This window comes from Actinia tenebrosa, unplaced genomic scaffold (genome assembly GCF_029948245.1).
Source record: "Actinia tenebrosa isolate PJP-AT-01 unplaced genomic scaffold, QUT_ActTen_1.0 PGA_scaffold17__23_contigs__length_9995812, whole genome shotgun sequence".
NCBI lineage: Eukaryota > Metazoa > Cnidaria > Anthozoa > Actiniaria > Actiniidae > Actinia > Actinia tenebrosa.
The window spans coordinates 6,733,251-6,760,834 of NW_028292577.1; the positions used below are offsets into that span (position 1 = coordinate 6,733,251).

Consider the following 27,584-nt stretch of genomic DNA (forward strand, 5'->3'; position numbering starts at 1 on the left):
TGAAGGCCTCGTGACATTCCAAAAATATCCGACCTAAATAATTCCAAGGCATAATAACATTTTATTTTATTCTAGACTCAGTCCCAACCCCTCACAGGCCAAGCAAGCAGTGGATATATGTTACGAGATATTCACCAGCGAATTAGATCACCGTAATGATACTCGACGCGCAGCTGTACTGCGCATGTGCATACCGCTGCTGACCAACGCATCGAAGAAAACTCTGGTTGAGTTTTACAGCTGCCACGTCAAGTCCATCATGGGAATCCTTGAAGCCAAGTCTCTGAGGGTGAGAACTTGTTTTCTACGTCGAAGGAATACTTTGAAACGATTTGACAGTGCCAAGAGTACACTGACAACGGTGAAAAAATATCGCTAGCAAACTATCTTTCGTAGAATAGATTTCGTAGTAGCGCGAAATATCTCTGCATATTACACGGTCACGGTTAGAATCCTGGGGGCGAAATTAGGAAATTCAGGAAGGCGGTAACAACGCATGTAATGATGAAGTCTATAAGTGTTTCATTTAACTTTCGTTTAGAAAATAAAACTAGGGGGAGCATGACTCCCTCACCGACCCCACCCCCAACAAATCGCATACCTCTGTTCACCCAATCACCGTCACTGAACAACAATTCAAGAACGTAATTGTTTTCACAGTCTTCATAACAGTGGCTGTAGTTTAATAGCACTTTAATCGTTAGTCTAACATTCCAAAGAATATGCATGTTTTATTCTTTCATCCGATACTACCATTGTCCATAAAATCTCTTACATTTCGTCAATATATTTTTCAGGTTAGCGATCCCTCATACGAAAACCAGTTGATATCAAAACTTGGCTGCTTCAAGCTCATTGAAGTATTGTACACTAGACTTAATAAAAACGAGCTAAATACTCCCCAGTCCCTCATCAACAAAGCATACTGTGACCAACCGAAGACTGGGAAGGAGTTGACAATGGCTATTACAAAGTAAGTTCTCAGCCTCCATCGGGATTTATACGGGATAAACATGGTTTTGGATTCTTGAATTTGTTTTCACATTCTTGACTTCCCTGACAACGACTCTAGTTAATCTGAAAGCACCCACGTCAATACGACTTTTTTTTCCAGATTTTTGACCTCTTCTTAAATTTCACGACATTGTTATTTTTCTATCATTGTTTTTTGTTGCTGTCGCGCGATTATTACGAATATTTCAAAACTGTACCAAGAGACCATGATCTCTTGAATGTACTTAATAGACCTCCTCGGGTCGGGCGTAATGTTTTCCCATTTCAGACCACGTGTCATTTCCTAGAGTATCATTTCTTTGTTTAACAGTTGCACATGAGAAGACACATGAAAATGGATATGACTCAAACAAAGAATCATATTCTCAAGGAACTGACTCGTGATCTTAAATGGGAAAACATTACGCCCGACCCGAGGAAGTCTATTTCTCAACTAACCTTATAGTCGTCACGCAAAGCACGAAAATATTTAGAAGCGTGAGATTATAACGCAGTAACGCAGAATCTGTTCCTATTTTCCAGATGTGCCCATTCAGTAAAGAGTGAGGATATGCGAGGTGAAACAGTCCTACTGGATCTTCGTAGACAACTGCACTGCTATGCGTATAACTCACTGGTGGCTCTTATCTCCTGTACACAAGTCGATCAGAAGTTTTATTTTGGATTCTTGTTTTCCGAAAACCCAATCAAGGTTCGTAGAAATCGCTTCATTTTTGCCAAAAAAAACTCCCATTTTGTCTCCCATTTCACTCGATTGTTATTAAATATTCTTTCTTTATTCCTTTCTTCCTTCCTCCTCTCCTTTTATGATAAAGATAGCACAAGCAAAAGCTTCCAAAAATGACATTTTTACAGTGGTTGGCATGGCCGCCATGTTGGATGACATAACAACAAAAACCAATACGGAGCAGTCATCCATCATGGCGACCTTGAAAACCACCAGTTTATTAATACTACTAGTTTGTAATGCGCTATTTTGAATACTTTGCAGGGTCAGTTTCTTTTCGATAATCTCATTGATTGCAACAGAAAGTATGAATTTGAAACCGTGCTGTCAGTAAGTACGAACGATATTTGACTAGTTTTCTAATTCTAAGGTTTAGGAGGGGACATTAGCCACTTACGAGTATGACACCTTACTTCGCCTTATTTTGAGTTCCGTATAAAGGGGGAAAAAAAGATGACCCCATCCACCATCCACTTTGAAAAAAGTGTTGCGCTGTCCCTAAAAAACCGCCGCATTTTTAAATCTTCAAAAGAAAGTAGGTGCTTTAAGATTCTTGTGTGCACTTTCCAATTCGCTTTTAGACGCGAATGTTAATTTGGGTGCTTCAGATTTACTAGGGTCGTCTATATTTCTATTTTTAGGCTCCAATCGCTCGTAAGAAGCAAATGACGTCAATAAGAACAGAGGCACGATCACGTGATCTTGAAGAAGGCTCGCCGAATGGATCGCCTGGTTACACAGGTGAAGCTAAAATGTCTTTTCTTTATTACTGGGTTGCCTGCGGCAGCCCAATCTCAAAATGCCTTTTTTTTTTAAGTCTTCTAGCGAAATGTGCATTCTTGCACAAGAGTACCCATATATGGATTTGAATGACGTGTTCATAGATAAATGGCTTATAGATTGGCTTAGCAGCTGAGGATGTAATTCCGCGCTTTAGAAGTAATATGATTGAGCAGTAAAAAAACTTTCTAGGATTGTAATTCAGATATTTGTCAGTATTAATACAGCTACTCAGTCGGCAGTATTCTGGCATCAATCGCGCGGGTTAGTAGAGCCTAAAGAAAAATACAGCTTTCGGTCTCTAGCTAATCTTGAAGGCATATACATAAATATATCGTTAAATACTACGCAGTAATAGAGCTGGTAACTTTGGCTGTAAATACTTTTCACTAAGTTTTGAATCCTTTTACTAACCGAGTTTCACAGTTCCACTTCACTGGTATGTATATTTAAAAAGACTTTTCGCAAGTTCTAAAAGAAAATTTACACCTAAAATGTTTCAAAGTACCCGCTCCTCCCAAATAGTGGTGCATAACAAAGATTAGGTGTTAAATAAGCTCCAGCATACCAGCACATTGGGCAACCCAGTGCACGCTCCAAGAGCGTCTTGTGGCATTTTCTTGCCAAATTTCGGAATAGAATCACTAGTTATTTATGATAAAATACAAATCATAGGATAAAAGCTGCAAATTCGGCGTAAAAAAAAAACGCCTACGTTCCGTACAATCCAGCCAACCAAAGTCCAGTCCATTCCAGCTATGTACGGTTCCGGATTTTCCAAAATTAAAAAACACTCAAAATTCGGGCATTTAGAAGAGGAAAACAAATTTTAAAGGTAGGGCATCTTTTTGCTATACATTAAGATTATCCATAGCCATTCAAAAGGTAAAAATTTAAAAAAAATTGTGATTTAAGAACCAGTCACTGACTGATGCCCAGTCACTTGCAATCCATTTCAGTCACAACCAATCCATTCCAGTCACATCCAAATAACATCGAATTTATCTTAATAGCATTTTAATGGAGGAAAATTAGTCACCTATAGACACATGATGTATGAAAAAACTATCGTGGCACAGGCTTCACAGAACTTCAACCTGTGCCACGATCCAAAAAAATTTTTTTGCCAAATTTCGGGATAGAATCACTAGTTATTTATAATAAAGTAAATCATAGGATAAAAGCTGCAAATTCGGCGTAAATAAACGTCTACGTTCCGTACGATCCAGCCAACCGAAGTCCAGTCCATTCCAGCTATGTACGGTTCCGGATTTTCCAAAATTAAAAAACACTCAAAATTCGGGCATTTAGAAGAGGAAAACAAATTTTAGAAGGTGGGCATGTTTTTGCTGTTTTGTGTTTTCTCTGGTTACAAAACCGCATGTGTATAGTTTAACTAATCGAGTGTCATTCCACTTCACTGGTTAAAAGATATACAAAAGCGGTACATCTTTATTAAAATAAAACACATTAAAATGGTGTACACATTTGAATAAACTTGATGTGAGAAAAAAGTTTTCGCATGTTCTGAAAGAAAAATACACCTAAAATGTTAAATAAATAAGTACCCGCTTACATTGGGCAACCCAGTGCACGCTCCAAGAGCGTCTTGTTTACTCAAATATTACATCAATCAATTACTATGATCGAGAGATAGATTAGTATTTATTTCTTCTTAGGCCGTTCTGTTCGATATCTCTCGTCCCAGTACCTTGCTGACAGCAGCTTGAGTGAGGAAGTCAGTCATTTTGACTTCTCAACACCAATACAGGTAAAATATATGATGATGATGAATGATGGTAATGATAATGATGATGGTTGATGAGGCTACTGATGATAATGTTGTGGTGATGATGTACTATTATGGTGATGATGTGATGATGATGCGATAATGATGTCATGAGGATAATGTCATGTTGATGTTGATGATGATGATACTATGATGGTGATGATGATGCAATAATGATGTCATGAGGAGGATATGATGTTGATGGTGATGATGTGATGATGCGATAATGATATCATGAGGAGGATGTGATGTTGATGGTGATGATGTGATGATGCTGGATAATGATGCTATTGATGATAATGTTGTGGTGATGATGATACGATGATAGTGATGATGTGATGATGATGCAATAATGATGTCATGAGGATGATGTCATGTTGATGGTGATGATGATGTGATGATGATGTAATGATGGTGATCATAATAATGGTGAAGCTAATGATGAGGATGTAATGATGATGGTGATGATGATGTGATGATGATACTGATGATGATGACGATAATGATGTCATGATGATGGTAATGATAAATAGTGATGTTAATAACTGATGATAGTGGCATGACATCTTTCATCTTCACTTCCCCTGTCAGGCATTTGCTGCAACCGACGTCACCGATGCTCCACCAAGTGCTGCTGATCAAAACACAGAGGTATCACAATCCTGGTGCTACTAAAGGCCTGCTCACCCATCAGACCTTTTTCTATTTCATTCAAATAGTTTAAGCAACCAGCAGGATTTGTTTGTCTATTTTTTTTTCAGGAAGAGGATTTTTTTGAGTCGGTGGAAGACACTGTCGAGATGGATGAATTAAACCAACATGAATGCATGGAAAAGCTATGTGGTCTTCTGAAACATCTGAGTAAGAACAAGATTGGCATAGAATCTGAGAAGGTAACTTCTTTTGTTTATTTGACTTATTTTGTAATTTATTTACCCATTGATTAATCGTCTTCTCTAGTTCTTTGTTCCACCCTCTATCCTTAATCCCCTCCATCCTCCTTTTTTTCTTTCTTTCTTTCTTTCTATTCTCCTTCCAGCCTTCCTTCCTCCCTCTCTGCATTCTCCCTTTTTTCCATCTCTTTTCCATTCTTTCATTCCTATCTTTTTTTTTCTTCTATCCTATATTCAGTCTCCAATCTGTGAATATCATTTATTCATTCATTTATCTATCCATCCATCCATCCCATCTCATCCATCCATCCATCCATTTCATTTATTCCTACCTTCTCCTTCATCTTCATGTTAATTGTCGTATTTACCTTTTAGGAAATGCCCGGTTGGATGAATGCCTTACTGAAAAAGTTTTCCAGTAGTGACACCCATATCAACATTCAGCTTTTCTTGGCCAAACTGATCGTAAACGAAGCCAAGGTAAAGTGTTTAATCGTAATCATAAATAAGCCTTAACATAGTTTGTAATGGTGACCCTGTTGCTCGTAGAGCTACCTCTTGTTTTTGGCGTCCCCTGGGGAAGGAAGACAAAAGACTTGACACTAGCACCAGGGTCACCCTACCTTCATGTGAACGGTCTCTCACAAGGTAGGGTCACCCTACCGCAAGGACACTAAACAGAAAAATAAAGTCCTTTACTCTTTCTATCTTTTTTCTTGAAGATTTTTGAACCTTATGCCAAGTCCTGGCTGACACCCCTTATGGAAATGGTCCTCAAAATGTTCCAAGACGAGGGACCAAGTGGCAAGGGCCTCAACTACTTTGTTGTCGATGTACTAGTTACCATGCTCTTCTGGTCAACCAAGGCCATTCCCGAGGTGAGTGATGTTGTTGATGAAGTAAAGGATAATGATGAGGATGATGTGGATCTTGATGTTGATGCTACTGTTGGTTGTTGAGAATAAATGCGCATTGTGATACTGCAGGACTAAGAGAAAATGAACTAAGTGAAGGAATCTCTGGAATTCATGCTTGTAACCTTCATAGGCACCGTTTGATGCTATTTTTAGAATCACCTTTGCCATAGTTTGTTTTTGTACCAGCGCACTACTGCGCTTGCTCAACGCTGTTTGCTTACGCCTTTTTTGAATAACAACAAAAAAAGCGGCAAACAGGGTAGAGCGCGTACAGAAAAACAAACGACCAAATAAAAGAATCTAAAAATAGCATCAAAGATTCTAAAAATAGCATCAAATGCTCATGATGGGGTGCGGGGGTACTTTTCTTAGTTCATACTTTCTTGGCAGTACTGATGATGCACGATGATAAGGATGATGATGTTGAATATGGTGGTGGTGGTGGTGATTGTGGTGATCGTGGTGATCGTGGTGATGATGATGGTGGTGATGATGATGATGATGGTAATGATGATGATGATGATGATGCTTGCAGTGGAGGCTGTGATAATGATGATAATGGCATTGATGTTCTTGGTAGTGTTGATGATGGTGATGCATGGTGATACATGGTGATGCAAGGTGAGTGGTGCTAATGATGATACATGTAATGCATTTCTCCACGATTTTCACTTCCTTCTTGTCAATTCACTACTTCCTTCCTAACAACAAATCTTCACTTCTCTCAATCATCCTTTTATAATTTTCCAGGATAAATACCTCGCTAGTAAACTAGTTGAATCAGTGATGGCCAGGACTCATCACGAGAATAGATCAGTCTTCAGAAACAACCTAGAAATCGTAAAGACCATGGTCGAAGTATGGAAAACAAAGATCGAGGTTCCGACCAAGTATGTACAATCCGGCGATCAATGAACCTCTTTATATTGGGCCAAGAGAGCATAAGAAAGAGAAGGAAGAGGGAAACTTCTTAATATTGCGCGCGCCATATAAATTCTCGGTTCGGCTATTATAGAGCCAATCAACCATTCAGAAACAAGTATTTTTATAGAAAGATATAACTAGCTAAAAACTAGTGTGAGCTGCGTCGGTGTTTCTAATGAAACAGTAATGATGAAAAGGTAAATTATACACCGTGAAAAGATGAAAAAACTTACTGACGTTTCGGACGCTAGTCCTTCGTCGGAGTAAAAGAGAAAGACGTGGTAGAAAGGAGTGTATATATGATAGAATAAGACAAAAGAAACCAATGAGAGCAAGGTAGGCAAGGAAACAAAAACAAACAATCAAAAGACAAAAGAAAAGGTTCGTTGAAAGTAAAGCGTTCATTAATCCCGTTGGGACTAAGAGTGCCCAATAGGTGAATAAGCCGCATTTCTTTGGTCTTGCGACATTTTTATAGAACTGGTGTGTTATTATATTAGAATTTTTACCTTATTCTTTTTATTAATTATTATTATTATTCTTTTTATTATTTTGTCTAGAGTGATCTACGAACATTTATCTGGTTCTGATCCAAACAAGAAAGATAATGCTACCGGTATTCAACTCCTTGGTGTTGTTTTGGCCAATGGGCTTTCTCCTTTTGCAAGAGGATGCTCTATAGATGAAAACAGGTAATGATATTCTGCACCTTTGTGATAAGTGTCTGCACATTGGTCCGTAGTGGTAGATAGTTGGTTGTTTTGAATGATTCGTGCATGGTTTTGTATGGCTGTAAAAATCTCACAGCACAAACGAGTCGCCGAGCAACTTGATGATAAATGATGCTACAATGTAGTACTTGGGTAAAAGAAATCAAGAATTCAGGAGAAAAAATCGTCTGCCCTTTCAATTTTTCCCTTCCAGCTTCTACACAAAACTAGTGAATAACCTCTCGTTCAAGTACAAAGATGTCCACGCTGCTTCTGCTGAAGTTATAGGAATGGCTTTGAAACAACTAACAAGTGAAAGTATGGTAAGAAATGTAATGTCTGCCAACAATATGCGCTGCTCACATCTTTATCTCCAAGACAAAGGCATCAGAAACAACAAGGATGTCAGACTTCGGGATACTGAGGTCAGATCGATAACCAAATAAACACAAATCAAATTGCTTTAGATTTCAGATAGTCAGCTTCCAGATATGGTAACATCAAAGCTGTTGTCTTTGCTTTCATCTACCGCTCAAGACACGAGTAAATTCATCACGTGTGTGCATAAACTACAGATAAACTACCCTCCAATCATGGACAAGTAAGTTTATAACATTTGGTTTAACAGAACAGTAGCCCATAACTTGTCTGTTTCCAATATTTCGATAAAACTTTCTCCCATAGACCTCTATTGGTTTGTTGTAATGTTTTTTTAAATTCAGACCATGTGTCATTCCCATAGAATAAGATTGTCTGAGTCGTATCCATGTTCATGTGTCTTATCATGCGCAACCGTCAAACAAAGCAATCATATTCTAGGGAATGACATGCGGTCTGAGAAACATTACGCCCAAAGTAAATAGGTATAATATTACAGCTGTAAAAAATAAATTCCTTGCAATAGAATCATGTAATCGAAAAGATGAAGCAAGTGTGATCTAATTGGCTAATGCGGTTCTCCATTCAAGTCATTGCAACTATTACGGCAGCCCTTCAAAAGAATTGCGAGATCGTTATGCTATGCCTGACAATTTGTGTTTGATAATTTGCGAGAAAGGAATGCCTTACTAATGCCTTGTGTAACAGTTTATTTAATGCGACTGAATTTTACACCTTGTTCAGGTTCATCAGCCGTATCCTCTTCATTCTACCAACCGTCCATGGTACTTTCAAGACACTCTGTTTGGAGATTATTCTATCACGTGCTAGTAACATACAGGATTTGATGCAACAGCTGAGGAACAAGGGATTGAAGGAGATGCTTCTTCATAGGTATGAGATTTAATCCTTTTTAGGAGGTATGATTGATAGCCATTGACCTCCCTCTCTGCATGTGTGTGCACGATGATGCGATGATATTTCATGATGATTACATTTTTCTAGGGATGAAGCGACACAACTTGCGTTACTGAAGATTATCCACAGTCTGCTTGAAAAACTAACAATGCGTGACATAGAGTATGTCATGCCATCCATCACAGCTATGTCCACCAATCCCAGCACAGCATGTCGTGACATCATGTATGACATCCTTATATGGATATATGACACCTACAGGTACGTAGTATTACATCAACAGAAGCCCTATAGAGGTGGCCGTTACGGTGTCGCTTCTGAGCACTGATCTTGCGCGCTGTGATTGGCTAAACAATTACCGTAACGTTGCCGTGTGCTTTGAATTTTTACACAAGAATGAAATCCGTGCCGGGCATGGCCGTAATTTTCCCATATCCCAGCATTCTGATTGGTTAATCACTATAGTCTCTCGCTGTGATTGGCTCAGGGGATATTGGCAACTCCATACCATGACTGTGGCGGTCTCTTAGTTTTTTTCATTTCTGGTCGAAAAACTGTTCATAAAATTTCTTGTCGTATCATTCCATCTATAAACTCATTGCGAAGTCACTGGGAAGCGGTCAAACTCGTTTGACAGAGACACATGTTTGTCCAATGTTATTTTCATGGTTTTTAAGGTCTGACAGTTCATTCAGCGAAGAGGAAGGTTCTGAAGCAATACTCGCCACAACCAAAGATTACTTGCTGCGAGGTTTGGTTGATGAAAATAAAGAACTTAGGTAATGAAACTACACTCTTTATCAAGAGTACACACAGTATTCTCGTTTCGACAAAGAAGGTTTTGATGGTAGTTTTGATGGCATTTCCATGACATTTTCATACGCACTTGCCCTTGAAAATAACCCCTGAAAATGTCATGGAAATACTTTGATTGACGTCCATCAAAATCTACATTGTCGCGACTTTGTGCTATTGGAGCACCTGCAAAAAGACGGCAATGAATTTAAAATTAATGCTACCTTTTTATGAACTTTCCCTGTAGGTTGAAGCTTCAGAACTTCTGGAGTGATGAGACACGTTTGCCTAGCACCACCCTGGAGAGGCTCGTGGATGTCCTGCGTGCCATGTATTCACCAAACACAGAATCACAGGTTTGTAATAATGATGCTTTATTTGGTTTGATTTCTCATATAGTTTAGAAGAAAATTTCCTGAGTGCGCAGAACAGTTTTTTTTTGGGCTGGGCTGATGACAGGCGGGGCACAGCTAACTCACAGTACAAATTGGAATTTAGCGTGTTAGGTTTTGCTGAGGGAGGGAAACCCGAGAGAACCCAAAGAAAAACCCTTGAATCACTCTACATGTGATGCTGGTTATGCTGGGTTATTTCCGATTTCTGAATTTTAACTTGTTCTATTTTGTGATTGTTTTGATAGTATCTCAGCTACACTACCAACCTGATTCTGCATCTCACATCGCTGAGCCCTGATTTCAACAGGCTCATGTTTGAACAACCGCTTTCTGAGTGCAAGTTTGAGGTAAGTGATTACTTTGAGAATGATCAGGATCAATGGGGTATCCTACTCTGATGCTTTAGGGTAGTCATGCTTAGTTACACACACACTCTCTCTTTCTCTCTTAAGAACCTTGGGAGAGAGCGTAGCGAGACAGTGACGACCTTAAAAGTGGCTGCAAAGAGGGGTCAATTTCGTTAATCTTACACTCTCCACCGTACTTAATTTCCATCAAATAGTTTTTTATATTAGTAAAGATTGGATGCGTATAGAGCAAATTACGTTTGACTGTGAAAAACTCACAGACGCCCTGTACCGTGATCATGATGCCACAGTATCTGAGTGTTTTTATTGGCTGAGCAACATCTCGTGCGCTGTGATTAGTTTAAAGAATTTTCATACAGTGACTGTGCTGAGTTTCTTTAAGCTTCATCATCATACGAAATCTGCTCTGTACTACTTTTGATGATGGTAGGTGCAATAAGTTTCTGATTGGATGGATTCTTGAACAGTGATTGGCTCAACTGATGGCATTAATTTTGTAGCTTTACCGTGCCATGTGCTATGGAATGTTACACTTATGCAATATCTTGCTTTTCTAGGACTATCCCATCGATTACTCGTGGCAGCAGCGTCATCTCACCATGACCCCCCTGTTTGCTGCTACTCAAGGAAGCACACAAGCATCAGGAATGAGTCAAAGTCAGGGTGGGTCATCTATGGAGGCTGGTTTCGTTAGAGCAACACAAACGAATGACTTTACGCCAACACAGGATCCAGGGAAATCTCAGGCTTTTGATTGGCTCAATCCAACTAGTCAGGTTTGTCTTTTTTTATACCTCTGTAATGACTGTCCAACTGTTTGTTTGTCTGTCTGTCCCTCTGTTGCTCTTTCTGCATGGGTGTACTATCTGCTGGTAGAGGTCTTTACTAAGTTTGGCAAACAAGATGCAATGCATTATGGTCTAGCTTGAGTACTAACAGCACCATATAATAAAGACAGTGAATATAAGATGTTTGTACCCAAGCTAGACCAGAATGCACCATGCTCACTATGAGGCCTATGATTCTATATACTAATCAATAACTTATATCACACTTGTTTCATTCCATTAGGGAGAGAGCCAATCTCTACGCCAGTCCTTCACGGTTGGAACATCCGAAACCCAGTCTTCTCTATTGTTTGCTACCAAATCAAGGGACGCATACAGGAGATGTAAGCCTGTACCCAACGACTTTGGTTCCCAGCGATTAGGCTCTTCTCAAGCAAGCACAGCCTCTGAAACTGATGGAACACAAGGTATGTCCAAATACCAAAGTACTTGCAACTGATAACGAGTCCCTATTGTCCAAGCAATATTATTGCCCTGAGATGCTTACAAGATGTTGTGTTTTCCTTTTCCTTAGATTCAAGTGAACAAAAAGAAATTTTGAGGCTGAAAAGACGATTCCTGAAAGACGATACTTCGAGTCGAAATTATTTTGCAAAACGTGAAGCCATGAGAAAGAAAATGAGAGAAGTATGGCTTTTCGACATAAATGGAATGCATGTGTGCGAGTTTTGTTTGAAGATCTCATGGGGCATGTATTTAAGAACAGACCCACGTGTGTAAGGGGTCAAAGGGAGAACTTAGAGTATTGCATCTAGAACAGTACTGTTGGAAGCTTGTTAGCGAATCTAATATAGTTTAAAGTTTTTAAGTAAATTTTGTCTCTTTTGTACTTCATTTTTCTCTAGGAAGTGAAAAACCGCCAGCAAGCATCACGTGACAGTCACGTGGTCATGTACAGGAAGTATCGAGCTGGAGATCTGCCTGATATCCAGATCAAACATTGTGAACTTATAGCTCCTCTTCAAGCTGTTGCTCAGGTAGAGTAAAGCTTGTGTAAAGATATTATTACTAATATGAATATATTACATGTACTGAGACAGCCCATTGCTATAAGTGTTATTAATAATAATATTTTACTATTAATCGTTAATCTAGCAGACAGTACCATTACTATAACTAATACTAATAATATCTTGATATTTATCTTTCATCTAGTGTGACAGACCATTACTATAACTATTACTAATAATATCTTGATATTTATCTTTCATCTAGTGTGACAGTACCATTACTATAACTATTACTAATAATATCTCGATATTTATCTTTCATCTAGTGTGACAGTACCATTACTATAACTAATACTAATAATATCTCGATATTTATCTTTCATCTAGTGTGACAGTACCATTACTATTACTATTACTAATAATATCTTGATATTTATCTTTCATCTAGTGTGACAGTACCATTGCTAAGCACCTCTTCAGCTCTTTGTTTCAAGCGATTTTTACAGAGGCTGAACACGAAGGAGAGGCTTGTCTATCAGATCTTCAATCAGCTCTCAACAACATGGTCACCACTTCTACACAATATTTCCCAGCGTTTGTTTCTAGTATCCAGGTAGTTATAAATATTATTAAGATTAAACTCATCACACGTAGATGAGCTTGGCGTTGGTGCTTGGGTGGGAGGAGCCTCGGGAACTCGGCGGAGGTCAGCGGTAACTATGGCAACCCTGTCACCTCCCACCTAGCACCGTCACACTGACTTGGCAGTGGAATACTTACCTATACTTACCTTAGTGGAGGGTGGGTGGGAAAACAAATAGCGTTGGTGTAGCGTACAAACTGCGTAAGCTAGCGTTAGCGATATGAGATAGCGCATAGCGTTAGCGAAATCGGATAGCACGTGGCGTTAGCGAAATTGGATAGCACCCGATGCAAGCTTCGTCCCCAGATACCATCTGTTCATCATTCATCTCATTGCGTGAGACATTAATTTGCTTATCAGATGGCCGCGAAGCTATAGCCTTTTGATGACAGATACTTGCGATAACAGGCAACTTAGTTCAAGTCTAACTTTGCTTAAATATTTTATTTAACCACATTAAAATTATGTTATAAGATGAAAAAAACTTGTTAAATTTTTCTTAGGCTAGGTGCATTCCAACCTTTTTTTTCGATGTTCCCACTTTTCTTCTTTCTTTCTTTCTTTCTTTCTTTCTTCTTTCTAATTTTATTTAATTTTTCCTCTTCCTTTCATTAAGTTCTTCCCTTTTTCATTATTTCCTTGATGATTTCTTACTCTCTACTCGTCTTTTTTTAATTTTCTTTGCCCTTTTTTCCATCTCATTCCTTCCTTTCCAGTGGGGATATCCCATGCTGTTACAAGAGTTAGTTCTGTAAACTACTTTTAACGCCTATCTTCAAACGCTTCACGATTATTTCGCCTACGCATCATTTCGCCTACCGAAGTTCGCCTACGCTTTATTCGTTTCGCCTACCAAAGTTTACTTAGCTATAATTACACTGTTTCTTTTCGATTTCTGAATAAATGTTTGTTTGTTCACACTATCTTTAGGAGGGGTTTTAATGAAATATTATGAGAGAAACATAAGAGAACGTCGCGAATGACTACAAGACTTCGTGACAACAAAATAGTTCGATCGACAACTCGTGCTTACATTCCATTCATTATTATACACAGGCAGTCGATAATCAACTCAATTTGTAATAACTAACCAATTTTATTATCGAAGATTCTTTACAAAATTTTGATTATTGACATTTATCAAATGTATTAAGTTTATTTCTAAAATATTCCTTATATAGATATAATATCTATATGGGTTTATTGACTTCTAGAGGGGCCATTCAGGGCAGAGCAGGCTTTCAACAGTTGGACCGCTGATTTTTCATTACTTTCAAATTTCTCCCATAAGTCAAATATTTTCCTTTGTAGATTTCGATACTTTCTCTTTTGAATTCGCTTGAGCTTGCCACTGCTGATCAACTTGACGCTGAGTTCACATACCCTAGCTTCGTTATGGAGTAGCTCAACTAACTCATAAAAGGGAAGGTGACTTCTCCCGGCCCGCCGGTTCAAAGCATGATGCCATCCTTCAAGGTCATTATTGGTCCTAATAGGCTGACCAAAAACACTCCACTCTTTGGGTTCGTGGATGGTCGAAGATATCCACTGATCGTCCACATACTGGCATAGTTCTTGTAGGGTTCTTCCGTTAGCTTGCGTCTGCAGTCTATAAAACTGGCGAGGAATCTCGTTATGGGGCAGGAAAGGAAGGGCCATGATCTTTTTCAAGTACTTGTAGATAAGTTCGTTTTGCTGGTATGCGGGCTGAAGACCAAGTTCTTGTATCTGTAAAAACAAAAGAATAATAAGTAAATCTATCTCAAAAATATCGCATTACTATGATTTCACTTTTACCTTTCTCCATATAGCCTGCGTCCAGTGGAACGCACATCCTTGAAGCTCTACTTCTGGTAAAACAATCTTCAGGGCTGCCCATACTGCTTTTTCAAAATCTAGTGTAACTTTTCGTACAGATGGCTCCTGTGGCAAAAGGCCGATAATTTCTTGTAAAACCTACAATAAAAAAAGAAATATGTTTAGTTCGAGTCAATCATTGACGATATTTGTCATGTTTGTGTTTCACAATCTGATATACCTTTTTGTAATCCTTCTTCTTCTTTCCCGACATAACAACAAAAACCAGGGGAAGCTGTTTTGCGTTGTCGCCGGATTTGACGAAGGCATTTATGGATAGGAGCTGAGTGAATGGCCGACGGACGACTTTAAATGTACCATCGATATACCACGTCCTTGCAGATGATAGGAATCGAAGTTGGGCATCTGAGGCGAACACCAAGTGCCGACGATTCCTTAGTTTGATGTCAGCTCGAAGGAATTCCTGAGGAAGTGCTTGGAGATCCAATTCAAGATCCATCAGGTCTTTGGGATCAGCTGGTCGCAGGCTCTTTCTTAGACGATTCGCTGCTTGAGCAATGTTTTCTGGTGCTGGGAGGGCTTCGCAGGGACTGTCTGTTAACTCATTTAGTTACGAGTCTTACAGGATTGTTCTCACAAACAATAAGACGTTCGCGTCTGTCTTGTAGTCATTCGCGACGTTCTCTTATGTTTCTCTCCTAGATATTTCATTAAAAACCTTCCTAAAGATAAGATATTCGTGTTTTTGATAAAGATTTTGGTGAGGGAACAAAGATTTATTCGAAAATCTAATGGTTTGACGAGCACGAGTTGTCGATCGAACTATTTGTTGTTAGTCACGGGTTTGTTGTTACGAAGTCTTGTAGTCATTCGCGACGTTCTCTTATGTTTCTCTCCTAGATATTTCGTTAAAACCCTTCCTAAAGATAAGATATTCGTGTTTTTGATAAAGATTTTGGTGAGGGAACAAAGATTTATTCGAAAATCTAATGGTTTGACGAGCACGAGTTGTCGATTGAACTACACTGTTGTTAGTCACGGGTTTGTTGTCACGAAGTCTTGTAGTCATTCGCGACGTTCTCTTATGTTTCTCTCATAATATTTCATTAAAACCCCTCCTAAAGATAGTGTGAACAAACAAACATTTATTCGGAAATCGAAAAGAAACAGTGTAATTATAGCTAAGTAAACTTTGGTAGGCGAAACGAATAAAGCGTAGGCGAACTTCGGTAGGCGAAATGATGCGTAGGCGAAATAATCGGATACCCTTCAAACATGTTTCAGTCTATTTGTTTCAACGTGTCCAAACTGACCATCGAACCATCGTCAGTGAGCACCGCTTCTCTGACCAGCCTCCAGCAGCCAATGGGGATCATGCTACTGGAAAAACAACTGCTACAGAATACGGAAGAAGAACCAAAAAAACGAAAACGAGCCAGGGTTGAAGCAGCTCCTCCATCTGGGACCACTGCTACATGGTTGGAATTGGCCAAGTATGTCTGTCTTTCTTTTTGACTGTGTTGAGTGTGTGTCTGTCCTATTTCCCTGTCAGTCAGTGGTTCTATCTATACGTTTGTCAACCCCTGTCTGTTTTGTATGTGTCTGTCAGTCCTATCTGTCATGTCTTCTATCAGTCCATCTGTCTGTCTATTTTCCTGTCGTGTCTATCTAACATTCTGCCCTTTCAGTCTGTCGTTCTGTTGGTCCTGTATCTGTCTGTGTATCTGTCTGTGTATCTGTCAGTCTGACCGCTTTCTTGTCTGATTTCCCACCTGCTATGTTCCCCGTAATCATGTATCTTTATTCATTTGCTTTTTTATGCTATTGGGTAATAGGTTATACCGATCTATCGGAGAGTATGATGTCCTACAGGGGATATTTAGTGGTCATATTGGTACACAAGATCTGACTAGAAAAGCACTGGAGGCTGAAGCACGGGGCGACTACTCCCAGGCACTCAAGCTGTACAATCAGGTACTGCGATATACTATCATTGCAAATAACGTCCAATCGGCTGCACCCACCAGATGAGTGACTCAACCGACCGACTGACTGACTGACTTGACCGACTGACCAACCTGACCGACTCTACTGACAGACCGACCAACAGACAGACAGACCGACCGACCGACCGACCGACCGACCGACCGACCGACCGACTGACTGACTGACTGACTGACCAACTGACTGACTGACTGATTGACTGACTGATCTACTGACCAACCAACCATCTCAACTGACTGACTGCCATGATTGACTTGAACAACCAAACTACTGATAATCTGAATGACCCCACAGCTGATTAACTGATTGATCCACTGAACCATCCAGCTGATCGACTGAACAACTGACTGATTGACTTGACAAATACTTATTAATTATATTGAATTTGCTTGACTTGAAGGCAATATCCTGCGAGGAATGGCCAAATGGTGAACCACAACAGGAAGAAGAAGATCTTTGGCACGACGCAAGACTTCAGGTATGGAGATATTATCTGTTAAAATTAATAGCTATTTTAATACTCAATACTCATCAACGATATTCTTGATTTCCTCCTTCAGTGTTTTGATCGTCTTACTCAATGGGACAATCTAGACAAGTTTTCAGAGAGCAACATCGATGATGCAGACCCCCCGGATCTGGACAAAGTATGGTCAGACACCTTTTACCAGGTAAAGTAATTCAGTTTATGTACAACCTCTATTAAGCGACCACCCTCGGAGAAATGTCACGTGGCTGCTAAAAAGAGGTTGGCCATAGAGTTATTCACATGAAATAAACTTTTTATCCTGGGATCATCTATGTCCTTTGATCAGCCTTCCATGTTCATGCCAAGTCACACAGACTAAGATCTAACTTACAGTAGCGTATGTACATAGATATGACAATAGTTTTGTTTATTTGTTTTAAAGGAAAACTATCTTCCATTTATCATCCGAAGCAAGCTCAAACTTTGCTGCAAAGGAGAAGAAAGCACTGACTTTATTCAGTTCTTGAATCGTGCTGTACAAGTTGATGAGAGAAAAGCATTTCTTGAGGTGAGATGGGAAGGCAGTTAAGAAAACCACTATGCGCTTTGAATAATTGGGTTTGTGTAATAGTGATGATGGTAATGATGATGATGTTGATAATAATGATGGTGATGATGATGATGTTGATGATAATGATGGTGATGTTGATGATAATAATGGTGATGGTAATGACTTGGTGATGATGATGGTGGTGATGATGATGATAATGATGATGGTGATGATGATGATGTTGATGATAATGATGGTGATGTTGATGATAATAATGGTGATGGTAATGACTTGGTGGTGATGATGGTGGTGATGATGATAATGATGATGGTGATGGTGATGGTAATGATGAAGTTGTGATTGTTGATCTTGATAGATGGTGGTGGTGGTGGAAACGATAATTATGATGATGATTTGATGAGGATGATGATGGTGATGGTGTTGATGGTGGTGGTGACGGTGTTGGTGTTGATGATGGTGATGATGATGATGACGATGACCATGTTGATAATAGTGATGATGCTGTTAATACCGATAAGCTGGTAATAGTAATGATCGTTGTGTTATCAGAGCCGTCACAGTGAAGACTTGGCGCTGCTACACATACTGCAGGGTGATTATGACAGAGCCAGATATTATATAGCCAACTGTTTCCAAGGATTTCTCATGGTAAGTGCTCTCCTCTAATCAAAGTCAGGGCATGACTAACTCACAGATCGAATTGGAATTTAGCTAGTTATGTTTTGTGGAGAGAGAAAAACCTTCAAATCAAGGGAAAGACCTCTAGTGTACTCAAATGTGATGCCAATCGTTGCCCTGCTGCTACATCATACTTGTTTTCCAAGGCACGGCACGTCTGTGCTGATTTGTATAATCGGCGTTCATTATCTGTTTTCCAGGACTGGGCAGCACTTGACTCTATGATGATAGCAAGTCGATCATCAAAGCTACAGTCTTTACAAAAAATTACTGAAATGCAGGAGTTCCTGGAATTCATTGCTAACGAGGGTAAAGAATTACTCGCATTCTGCAAAAATGATTATTACAATAGATATGGGGGGAAAACATGCATGAAAGAAATGAAAATCAAATATATAAGGAGGAAAAAGAAAGAAGTCGATGCTCTATGAGAGCACATTGCACACACGCGCACTTTCCGTTGCTTCATTCCTATCTAAAATAACGGTTATCATAATTTGTATTTTATAAAAGAAATAAAAAACTTGCTTGCTGTGCTGTGTGCAGTTATAAATCACTTGGGGATTGGCAGAACACTCGAGAAGTGTCCAGAAGCACTCCACTACGTGTCTTGCTTGTCTTAACACTTCTCACCTCCGCGTGCTTTAGGACTGCACACAGCACGCTCGCGCATTTTCTATTTCTTCACTAATGGTGCTCGTAATGATTAGATCTTGTAAAGTGCCACATATTTACAAAAATATAAATTGTTATTGCAGATAATTTTAGCGACAATCATGCCGTCAATCAACTGTTCTCTAAGTGGTCATCAAGATATCCTGATCCAAAGCTTCATCCAATCAGCGTCTGGGATGACATCATCACCAACAGGTTGGGTAACCTGTAATAACCCTTAGTTACCTCTAACCTCACTCAAGAGAGAGCTCATAAATCTATCAAATTTTATCGATACCCTGAAACAATCTCTAGGCTGATCAAAGACAGGGCATGGCTAACTCACAGATCCAACCCTGAAACAACCTCAGGGTTGATCTAAGTCAGGGCATGTCTAACTCACAGATAGAACCCTGAAACAACCTCTGGGCTGATCTAAGTCAGGGCACGGCTAACTCACAGATCAAACCCTGAAACAACCTCTGGGCTGATCTAAGTCAGGGCACGGCTAACTCACAGATCAAACCCTGAAACAACCCCTGGGCTGATCTAATATAAGTCAGGACATGGCTAACTCACAGATTGAACCCTGAAACAACCTCTGGGCTTATCTAAGTCAGGGCATGGCTAACTCACAGATCAAACCTTGAAACAACCTCTGGGCTGATCTAAGTCAGGGCACGGCTAACTCACAAATCAAACCCTGAAACAACCTCTGGGCTGATCTAAGTCAGAGCACGGCTATCTCACAGATCAAACCCTGAAACTACCAAGTGCACTACTGCAACACCACCCTTGATTCCTTAACTTGTACTGATGGCTATCAGTAGTGTTATGTTTGTAGCCCTTTTAAAAATAAAATATCGAGTTATTTTTGCTTCTAGATGTGTGTTTATGAACAAGATGCTGGAAAGATTTGCTCGTGTATCGTTGACTGATAGCAGGTATGAAGTTGTTTTAAATCTCTTTCTTACAAATCTTTTATCGCAGGTTTCTTTCTTCCCATCATTATCTTATTTTTTCTCGTCCTATTATTCCTCCTTCTCCTTCTCCTCCAGCTCCTTCTCCTTCTCCTTCTCCTTCTCCTTCTCTTTCTCCTTCTCTTTCTCCTTCTCTTTCTCCTTCTCCTTCTCCTCCACTTCCTTCTCCTTATCTTCCTTCTCCTTCTCCTCCTTCTCCTTCTCCTCCTTCTCCTTCTCCTGCAGCTCCTTCTCCTTATCTTCCTTCTCCTTCTCCTCCTTCTCCTGCAGCTCCTTCTCCTCCTTTTCCTTCTCCTTCTCCTTCTCCTTCTCCTTCTCCTTCTCCTTCTCCTTCTCCTTCTCCTTCTCCTTCTCCTGCAGCTCCTTCTCCTTCTCCTTATCCCACTCCCTTCTTATTCTTTCTTAGATCTGAGCCAATGGATATAGAGGACACACAGGAAGACAGCCCTGGCTACCATCTTACAAAATCCAAAGAAACCATGAAGCTAAGGTTTCTACGTGAAAAGGTTTTACTTCAGTTAAAAATGGCTGAAACTGCAAAGGAACAGGTATCATTCATATGACCTTTATATCCAAGTGTTTGTGTTATTTATCCCTCTGGAATTTTTTTTTACTTCCTCAGGCTAATTTTCCTGTTGCCAACAAGCATCTTAGGGAAGCGTTGCAAGTAATTAACGAGGTATCTAAATTTGTAACCATGGTCCTTGTAATCATTATCATCATCAGTGATCTTTACCATCTTTATCATCACCATCATCACCAGTATCATCGTCACCATCGTCATTATATTAGTCGTTGTCATCATTATCACTATCGTCATAATAATAATAATAATAATAATAATAATAATGAAGGGATGAACAGTGGATTCCACAGAGTGGCTCTTATTCCACTGGATTCCAATTGGAATTTAGAAGTTGATTTTTACGGAGGGAGGAAAGCGGGAGAATCTGGAAAACCCTGGAAGCACAGGAAAGAACCAACAAACAACTCTACTCACATACGACACCGAGACCAGCGGGGCTCGAACCTGGGTCGCATTGGTAAGAGGTGAGCCCACTCACCGCTACGCTACCCGTGCTTCTACAATTGCACAACCGTCATCACCATCAACATCATCATCATCACCATCATCATTATCACCATCGTCATCACCATCATTAGATTTTTACTACAAATAATTGTACCTATTCTAAACGATATGGCAATAATTACATGTTTATTACTATATTTTTGAGTATTTTTCAAATATATTTTTTCTTATATTTATTAAGGATCTTAGTGCTAACAATGACAACCTGCTGATTAGTTGGACGCATGCGTATGCCGCTATGCACCACAAGAAGTATCACGGGCTCAAGACTGTAGAATCAATAGAAACTGCCTTGTCAACCATCGCACAGCTAGGTATCTATTCATTAGACCGTTTTCTCGAGCTTGCGTGCGCATCCAAATTTAAGAAACTTGACAGACCACGATACCAGAACAGGAGCTTGATGTTGAGTATTATCATGCATTGCAATGAATTTTCGATAAGAATTCTATCATAAAATTGATTATTCTCTTCTTTAAATATAAAACTGGCTTCTCAATTTTACTGAATTTGCGTTTTTGAGTTTTGTGGCCCGTCAAATTGGATGCGCACGCAACCTTGCAAAAACGGTCTATTTTATATACAGTCAATTCAAAAAAACGTTGTCGTCGACCGGCTCAAGCCTACGCGACTGGACCGAAAGGAATATGGGTAAAAATCACTGAAGCGGTTAAATATTCGTTCTGAATTAATTGTTCCCGCTAGTAATAAGATAATAATGGCTAGAAACAATCCATCAAATGCATGTCTTTGGGTTTAGAGAAATAAAAACAAAGTAGTTATGATTCAGTTCACAATTTCGAAAATATGAAGGCATTAAAAAAACGTCTCATTCGACACTTCCCGCTCGCCTACGAAGGTTCGTGCTGTAAACCAGGCATAACTAGTCAGATAAAATTATGGAGTCAACTCTGCTTCAATGATTGCTACCCAGAGTTCCTTTCGGTCCAGTCGCGTGGGCTTGAGCTGGTCGACGACAACATTTTTTGAATTGACTGTATACGAAGGTTTAGAGCTAAAAGGCCTGATCTTTAGCAGCTAGAGGTTAGCGGTCTCTACTAGCGAAAAAATGAACACTCCTGGTTATAATATTCTTTTTTCCGGTTTTTTTTTTTTTTTTTTTTTTTTTTTTTGCATATTTAGAAAAATACTCCAATAGCCAGGAACTGATACGACAACAGCCCGTGGCATTACGTCATCATATTCTCAAGGCTTACTCGTTTGACATCATGTCAAGTGCTCTAGAGGAAGAAGGTTGGTAATATTGAGCTGTGTGTTTAAATCGAAATAACCTCTTTACATAAAGACTAATGAAGATAGCACTTTTTCTTGTTGATTAGCATCAATCCATAGGTTAATTTAAATGAGAAAAACCATTACAGCTACATTTGTGGTATTAACAATAAAAGCTAAAGAGAAATCAAAGTCCACCAACATGGCAGTAGTGATGTGAATATCTGTTGATTGATTGTTTCTTGTGTACTCCACAGGATTCACTCTACTTTCTGCCCTTGATGATGGTAAGAAACAGCGCCTTGCTTCAGTGTGTGGCTTAATGGACTGTAATTCTCAGGAGAAAGTAAGATTTTTGAAAATTTTTCCTTCATTCCTTACTAATTGCTTCCTTCCTTCCTTCCTCCCTTCCTCCCTTCCTCCCTTTGTTCTTTTGTCAATTCCTTCCTTCCTTCCTTTTCTTACTTTCTTCCTTCCTTCCTTTTTTCCTTCCTTCCTCCCTTTGTTCTTTTGTCAATTCCTTCCTTCCTTTTCTTCATTTCTTTTCTTCCTTTCTTCCTTTCTTCCTTCCTTCCTTCCTTCCTTCCCTTCACATATTGTGTTAATAACCCTTACATTAATGTTATAGACTGTCAGTCAGTTGATGATCCGCTCCTTCACTTCACTCCAAAATGCAATTAAATCTGCTAAGAATATCAAGGATGGGAAAAATAACAAAGAATCAAAGTAAGTGTCCATGTCTCAAACATCGTCATTTTCCTTATCCATGCCCTGAAACAACCACTGCATGCGCTGATCCAAGTCTGGGCACTGCTAACTCACAGATAGAACCATGAAACAACCTCTGGGCTGATCCAAGTCAGGGCATGGCTAACTCACAGATTGAACCCTGAAACAGCCTCTGGGCTGATCTGAGTCAAGGCACAGCTTACTCACAGATTAAACCCTGAAACAAACTCAGGCCTGATAAAAATTAGGACACACCTAACTCACAGATAGAATTGAAATTGAGCTTTAGGTTTTTCGTGGAGGGAGGAAAGCCAGAGAACTTTGTTTAAAATCCTCAAATCAAGGGAGAGACCTCCAACAAAACCTACTCATGTGATAGCAATTCAAGGAATCGAACCAGAGACCCGAGATTTGAAATGGTAGTGTACACCTGCCACACCATTATGCCCAATAATTTCACATCTAAAAATAGCACATTCACTAGCTCCTGTTCAATATTATACCTTCTATTGCTCAGTTTTGCCATGATAGAAGCCATGATGGCAATGGTGAAATTCTGTGATTCTGCTTTACGAAAGAAAGAAAATGGTAAGTTACTCAGGGCTTTAAGCCACTTGAACAGATGATAGTCACATGTATTCTCTAGGTCACGTGACATGAATATCATGCGCGATAAGTCATGTGACATATATTTCTGTTTTTGTGCAGATGCAAACAGTGCACCAGAAATCGACATGAAGGTAGTTGGAAAAATTCTCTGAGATTTTTTTCCAGATGGTTTTTTATTACTTTCATTTATTTTGTTATTCTTGTTTCAACAGCTTTTCCCAGGTATTGTGGTACGGTATGTCCTGAAGGCGATGACATATTGTTCAGAGGAGGCACGACAAAGATTCCCTAGGCTCCTACAGCTAGTAGAGCTTTATCCAGATACTCTTGATGCTTTTATTAAAAAAGTATGTAATATACATCAATCCTATAAACCTGTAGACAGATAGACAAACAGGCAGACAGACAAACAGGCAGACAGACAGACAGATCAACTGACCAATAAACAAACAAGCAGAAAGGAAGGAAGGAAGGATGGATGGATGGACAGAGACACAGGCAGAAAGAAAAGAGGGACAGACAGACACACAGACAGAAAGTATGGAGGGATTGAGGGAAAGAGAGGCAAGCAGGCAAGCAAGCAAACAAAATATGCAGTCTAACAAACATCCATACATAGAAAAGATTGCATATTGATTTCTTGGTTGATTGGCAGGCATCTGTTGTTCCATGCTGGATGTTCATTGGCTGGATCAATCAAATGGTTGCCTTGATGGACAAGAAGGAAGGTCGAGCTGTGCATGGGATCTTGAATGAGATAGCCACCAAATATCCACAGGTAACCAATACATTTAACTCGCAACAACCTTGGTCGACTGTAGACCTTTTATAAAATCGACGAACAAGGTGCATTGTGGTCTAGCTTGGGTAAAGATAACACCATATAAGGCATGATTGACCAAAGATGTTCTCATAAGGTGAACCACAATTCACCATGTTCACTATCCCAGAAAAGAAGTCTTTATGTCCTGAACATTTATGATTATTTTCTTCCAGGCTCTTTGCTATCCATTCAAGATCAGCAGCAAGCAGTTTGTCTTTGATAATTCTAAAACTGGCAAAACTAACAAAGAGGCTGTGGACAGGTAACGCAGAGCTTGTTTTGTCTTAAATCAGGAACTTTTACTTTGGAGTGTTTCACCTTTTCTAACATGTTGTCATTTTGTTGTCATGCCGTTCATGTTGTCATTCCTTTGAACACTGTTGTCCATTCCAGGGTTGAGGATAATCTGGGTCAATTGATGAGTTGCAAACATTCCCAAGAGAGTCAAAAGAAAAAAACCATGGCGGCCATTGTGGTGCCATTGAAAATGGAAACTAATGAGAAATCTTTTGTTAAATGGCAGCAACATGGCCGCTATGACATAACATGCAATCAAATAATTGCATTGCAGCGCCTTGCAGGATTGTTTTAGGCGACAAAATAGATGTCATCTTCAAAATGTCTCTAAAACTTACTTAAGAAGAAATAAATAAAAATCGATAAAACTGAAATATGATAAAATCGAAATGATACTTGAAATCACAAAACCCAAAGTACAATCTTATTTGCACTTTGGTAGCTTCACGTAACTCATATCCTTGCAGAATTCATCATCTTGCTAATGTCTTGTTTTTTATCCTTATGACTTTCAAAATTTCAGACTTCATGCTATACTGGAAATCCCTCTTCTCAATGATTTTATTGCCTCGTTAGAACAGATGCAAAACCCAAAGTTAGCCTTTGAGGTTGGTATCCAATTATTATATAGTCTTTTGCTATAGCGTCTAACATGAAAGTCTTGTAGTTTATAACATCATCCAACATGGTGGTGATGTAATGTTATATCATGCAACATGTTTGCATCAGGGAGGGGCAGATCCAGGAATTTTAAAAAGGGGTGAATATAATAAAGGTTCTACCAGGAAAAGGGTGGAGAAATTTAAGCAAAAGGGGGGTGACTAGTTACCCCTCTTACCACCCCTGGATCCTCCCTTGAATTTCGTTCTCTCGAAGCTGATGGTAAACCACCTACAGGCAACAGAGACTCATCTTAAACCAATGAGTCAAACTGCTCAATTCTATTTAAAACTTTTGCTTTTCACAGGATTGGAGTAAAAACATGAGGCCACTCATTGAAGACAAAAATATTGCTGCAGCAGAACAGTGCTACATGGAAATGTTGAAAAATCTGTTTGGTGATGAAAGGACCAAAGATAGGAGTCTCAAGAAAAGAGGACAAGAGATGGGAACATACAGAAGAAGATTTGCACATGTGCGTAAAGTACCGTAGAGATATGGGAGGTTATGTAATATACTGTTCTCAGCATTTTGTTTGGTTATCATGCTGGTAATGGTGATGATGATAATGATGATAATGATATTGAAGATGATGATGATGATGATGTTGATGATTATAGGGATAGTGATGATTAAGTGATGGTGATGATGATGGTGGTGATGATGATGACGACAATGACAATGACAACAATGTCAATGACAATAGTGATGATGTTCGAGATGACAATGACAATGATGATGATGATAATAATGATGGTGGTGACATTGATTATGATGGTGCTAATAAAGACAAACCTGAGCCTAATGAGTGATGAACTAGTTTAAATGATCATTTCTAGAAATATGCAGCAGATGTTAAAAAAGGGTTGGCCAGGATGGAAGCAAGTTGAAAACCATAAGCTTGAAGGTACATAACAAGACGCCAGTGATTATTATGGTAATAGCTTGGTAACCATGGTGATGCTAGTGTTGCCATGGTAGCTACGACAACAGTACTGGCTCCTATAATTTCATTATATTTGGTTTAACTTTTTTTATCAATTTACTCTAGGATTTTAATGATAAAGTCAAAGGTTTTATAAACCGTATGAAGTCAGAATCCGGACATGCACCTGGTAAACTTGAAGGAGACTCGCCTGCTCGTGAGTTTCCAGTCAAGTAATTACACTCAAAGGGCCATTGAAATTCCTGGTAAAGTACCCTCATACGAACTAAATAGAGAAATTAAAAAACCTATTCCATATTTAAACCTTATTAGTCTATCCGTAGGCCATGTACACTGGAGACGTGGAAAACCCCTGACAGAGTAATCATGCTAAGATTTGGCTGGCTTCGATTGAAAGGGTATCTCTAAATTTTATTACAGTATTCTCTTGCTTTGCTTGCGTGCTTCTTTGCTTGCTTGCCCTGTCTTGCTTACCCTTGCTTGCCTGCCTTGCCTTGCCTACTGTGCTGTGCTTGCTTTTGCTTACTTGCTTGCTTGCTTGCTTGCTTTCTACTTGCTTACCCTTGCTTGCTTGCTTACTTGCTTGCTTGCTTACTTTACCTTTGCCTTGCTTCTTGCTTACCTTGCTTGCTGACTTGCTTGCTTGTGCTTGCTTGCTTGCGTACGTGCTTCTTGCTGCTTGCTTGCCCTTGCTTGCTTGCTTGCTTGCTTGCTTGCCTTGCCTTACCCTTACTTGCTTGCTATGCTTGCTACTGCTTCTGTGCTTGCCCTTGTTGACCTTTGCTTGCTTACCTTGCTTGCCTTGCTTGCTTGCTTGCTTGCTCTTGCTTCGTACCTTGCTTGCCTCTTGCTTTTGCTTGCTAATATTGAGGTTTTCTTTTCTTTCTTCTAATTTTCTTTACGCTCTGTTTTTTTCCGTATTCCTCTTCTTCGTTTCATCTTTTTTCTTCCTTATTTTTGTTCCACAATAA

General features: G+C 39.4%; 2 protein-coding genes across 2 annotated transcripts in view; one reads left to right on the plus strand and one right to left on the minus strand.

Moving 5' to 3' along the window:
- The window catches only part of LOC116309119 (DNA-dependent protein kinase catalytic subunit), a gene marked incomplete at its 3' end in the record, with an annotated part of 61,076 nt that extends 34,543 nt beyond the window's left edge, over positions 1-26,533 (plus strand). Inside the window, exons 54-100 of the mRNA XM_089031677.1 lie at positions 76-289; positions 798-973; positions 1,537-1,705; positions 2,006-2,071; positions 2,383-2,482; positions 4,201-4,292; positions 4,902-4,961; positions 5,072-5,203; positions 5,579-5,683; positions 5,926-6,081; positions 6,871-7,010; positions 7,605-7,736; positions 7,969-8,077; positions 8,222-8,355; positions 8,877-9,026; positions 9,138-9,311; positions 9,728-9,829; positions 10,093-10,201; positions 10,486-10,587; positions 11,166-11,384; positions 11,680-11,863; positions 11,971-12,083; positions 12,302-12,433; positions 12,855-13,019; positions 16,152-16,360; positions 16,703-16,841; positions 17,272-17,349; positions 17,432-17,542; positions 17,783-17,908; positions 18,461-18,559; positions 18,790-18,898; positions 19,348-19,459; positions 20,128-20,187; positions 20,630-20,771; positions 20,846-20,902; positions 21,498-21,630; positions 22,460-22,570; positions 22,807-22,895; positions 23,178-23,275; positions 23,796-23,866; positions 23,987-24,018; positions 24,100-24,234; positions 24,543-24,665; positions 24,884-24,972; positions 25,531-25,615; positions 25,975-26,142; positions 26,507-26,533. Of these exons, the coding sequence (XP_088887803.1) occupies positions 76-289; positions 798-973; positions 1,537-1,705; positions 2,006-2,071; positions 2,383-2,482; positions 4,201-4,292; positions 4,902-4,961; positions 5,072-5,203; positions 5,579-5,683; positions 5,926-6,081; positions 6,871-7,010; positions 7,605-7,736; positions 7,969-8,077; positions 8,222-8,355; positions 8,877-9,026; positions 9,138-9,311; positions 9,728-9,829; positions 10,093-10,201; positions 10,486-10,587; positions 11,166-11,384; positions 11,680-11,863; positions 11,971-12,083; positions 12,302-12,433; positions 12,855-13,019; positions 16,152-16,360; positions 16,703-16,841; positions 17,272-17,349; positions 17,432-17,542; positions 17,783-17,908; positions 18,461-18,559; positions 18,790-18,898; positions 19,348-19,459; positions 20,128-20,187; positions 20,630-20,771; positions 20,846-20,902; positions 21,498-21,630; positions 22,460-22,570; positions 22,807-22,895; positions 23,178-23,275; positions 23,796-23,866; positions 23,987-24,018; positions 24,100-24,234; positions 24,543-24,665; positions 24,884-24,972; positions 25,531-25,615; positions 25,975-26,142; positions 26,507-26,533 (5,638 nt within the window). The remainder of the gene's footprint in view (positions 1-75; positions 290-797; positions 974-1,536; positions 1,706-2,005; positions 2,072-2,382; positions 2,483-4,200; positions 4,293-4,901; positions 4,962-5,071; positions 5,204-5,578; positions 5,684-5,925; positions 6,082-6,870; positions 7,011-7,604; positions 7,737-7,968; positions 8,078-8,221; positions 8,356-8,876; positions 9,027-9,137; positions 9,312-9,727; positions 9,830-10,092; positions 10,202-10,485; positions 10,588-11,165; positions 11,385-11,679; positions 11,864-11,970; positions 12,084-12,301; positions 12,434-12,854; positions 13,020-16,151; positions 16,361-16,702; positions 16,842-17,271; positions 17,350-17,431; positions 17,543-17,782; positions 17,909-18,460; positions 18,560-18,789; positions 18,899-19,347; positions 19,460-20,127; positions 20,188-20,629; positions 20,772-20,845; positions 20,903-21,497; positions 21,631-22,459; positions 22,571-22,806; positions 22,896-23,177; positions 23,276-23,795; positions 23,867-23,986; positions 24,019-24,099; positions 24,235-24,542; positions 24,666-24,883; positions 24,973-25,530; positions 25,616-25,974; positions 26,143-26,506) is intronic.
- LOC148910371 (uncharacterized) lies at positions 14,126-15,474 on the minus strand (the record flags this gene model as incomplete). The annotated part of the gene is made up of 3 exons (XM_089031976.1): positions 14,126-14,777; positions 14,847-15,005; positions 15,088-15,474. Coding segments are annotated over 3 exons (1,074 nt in total), but the record flags the coding sequence as incomplete, so codon positions are not given.
- Positions 26,534-27,584: the final 1,051 nt, after the last annotated feature.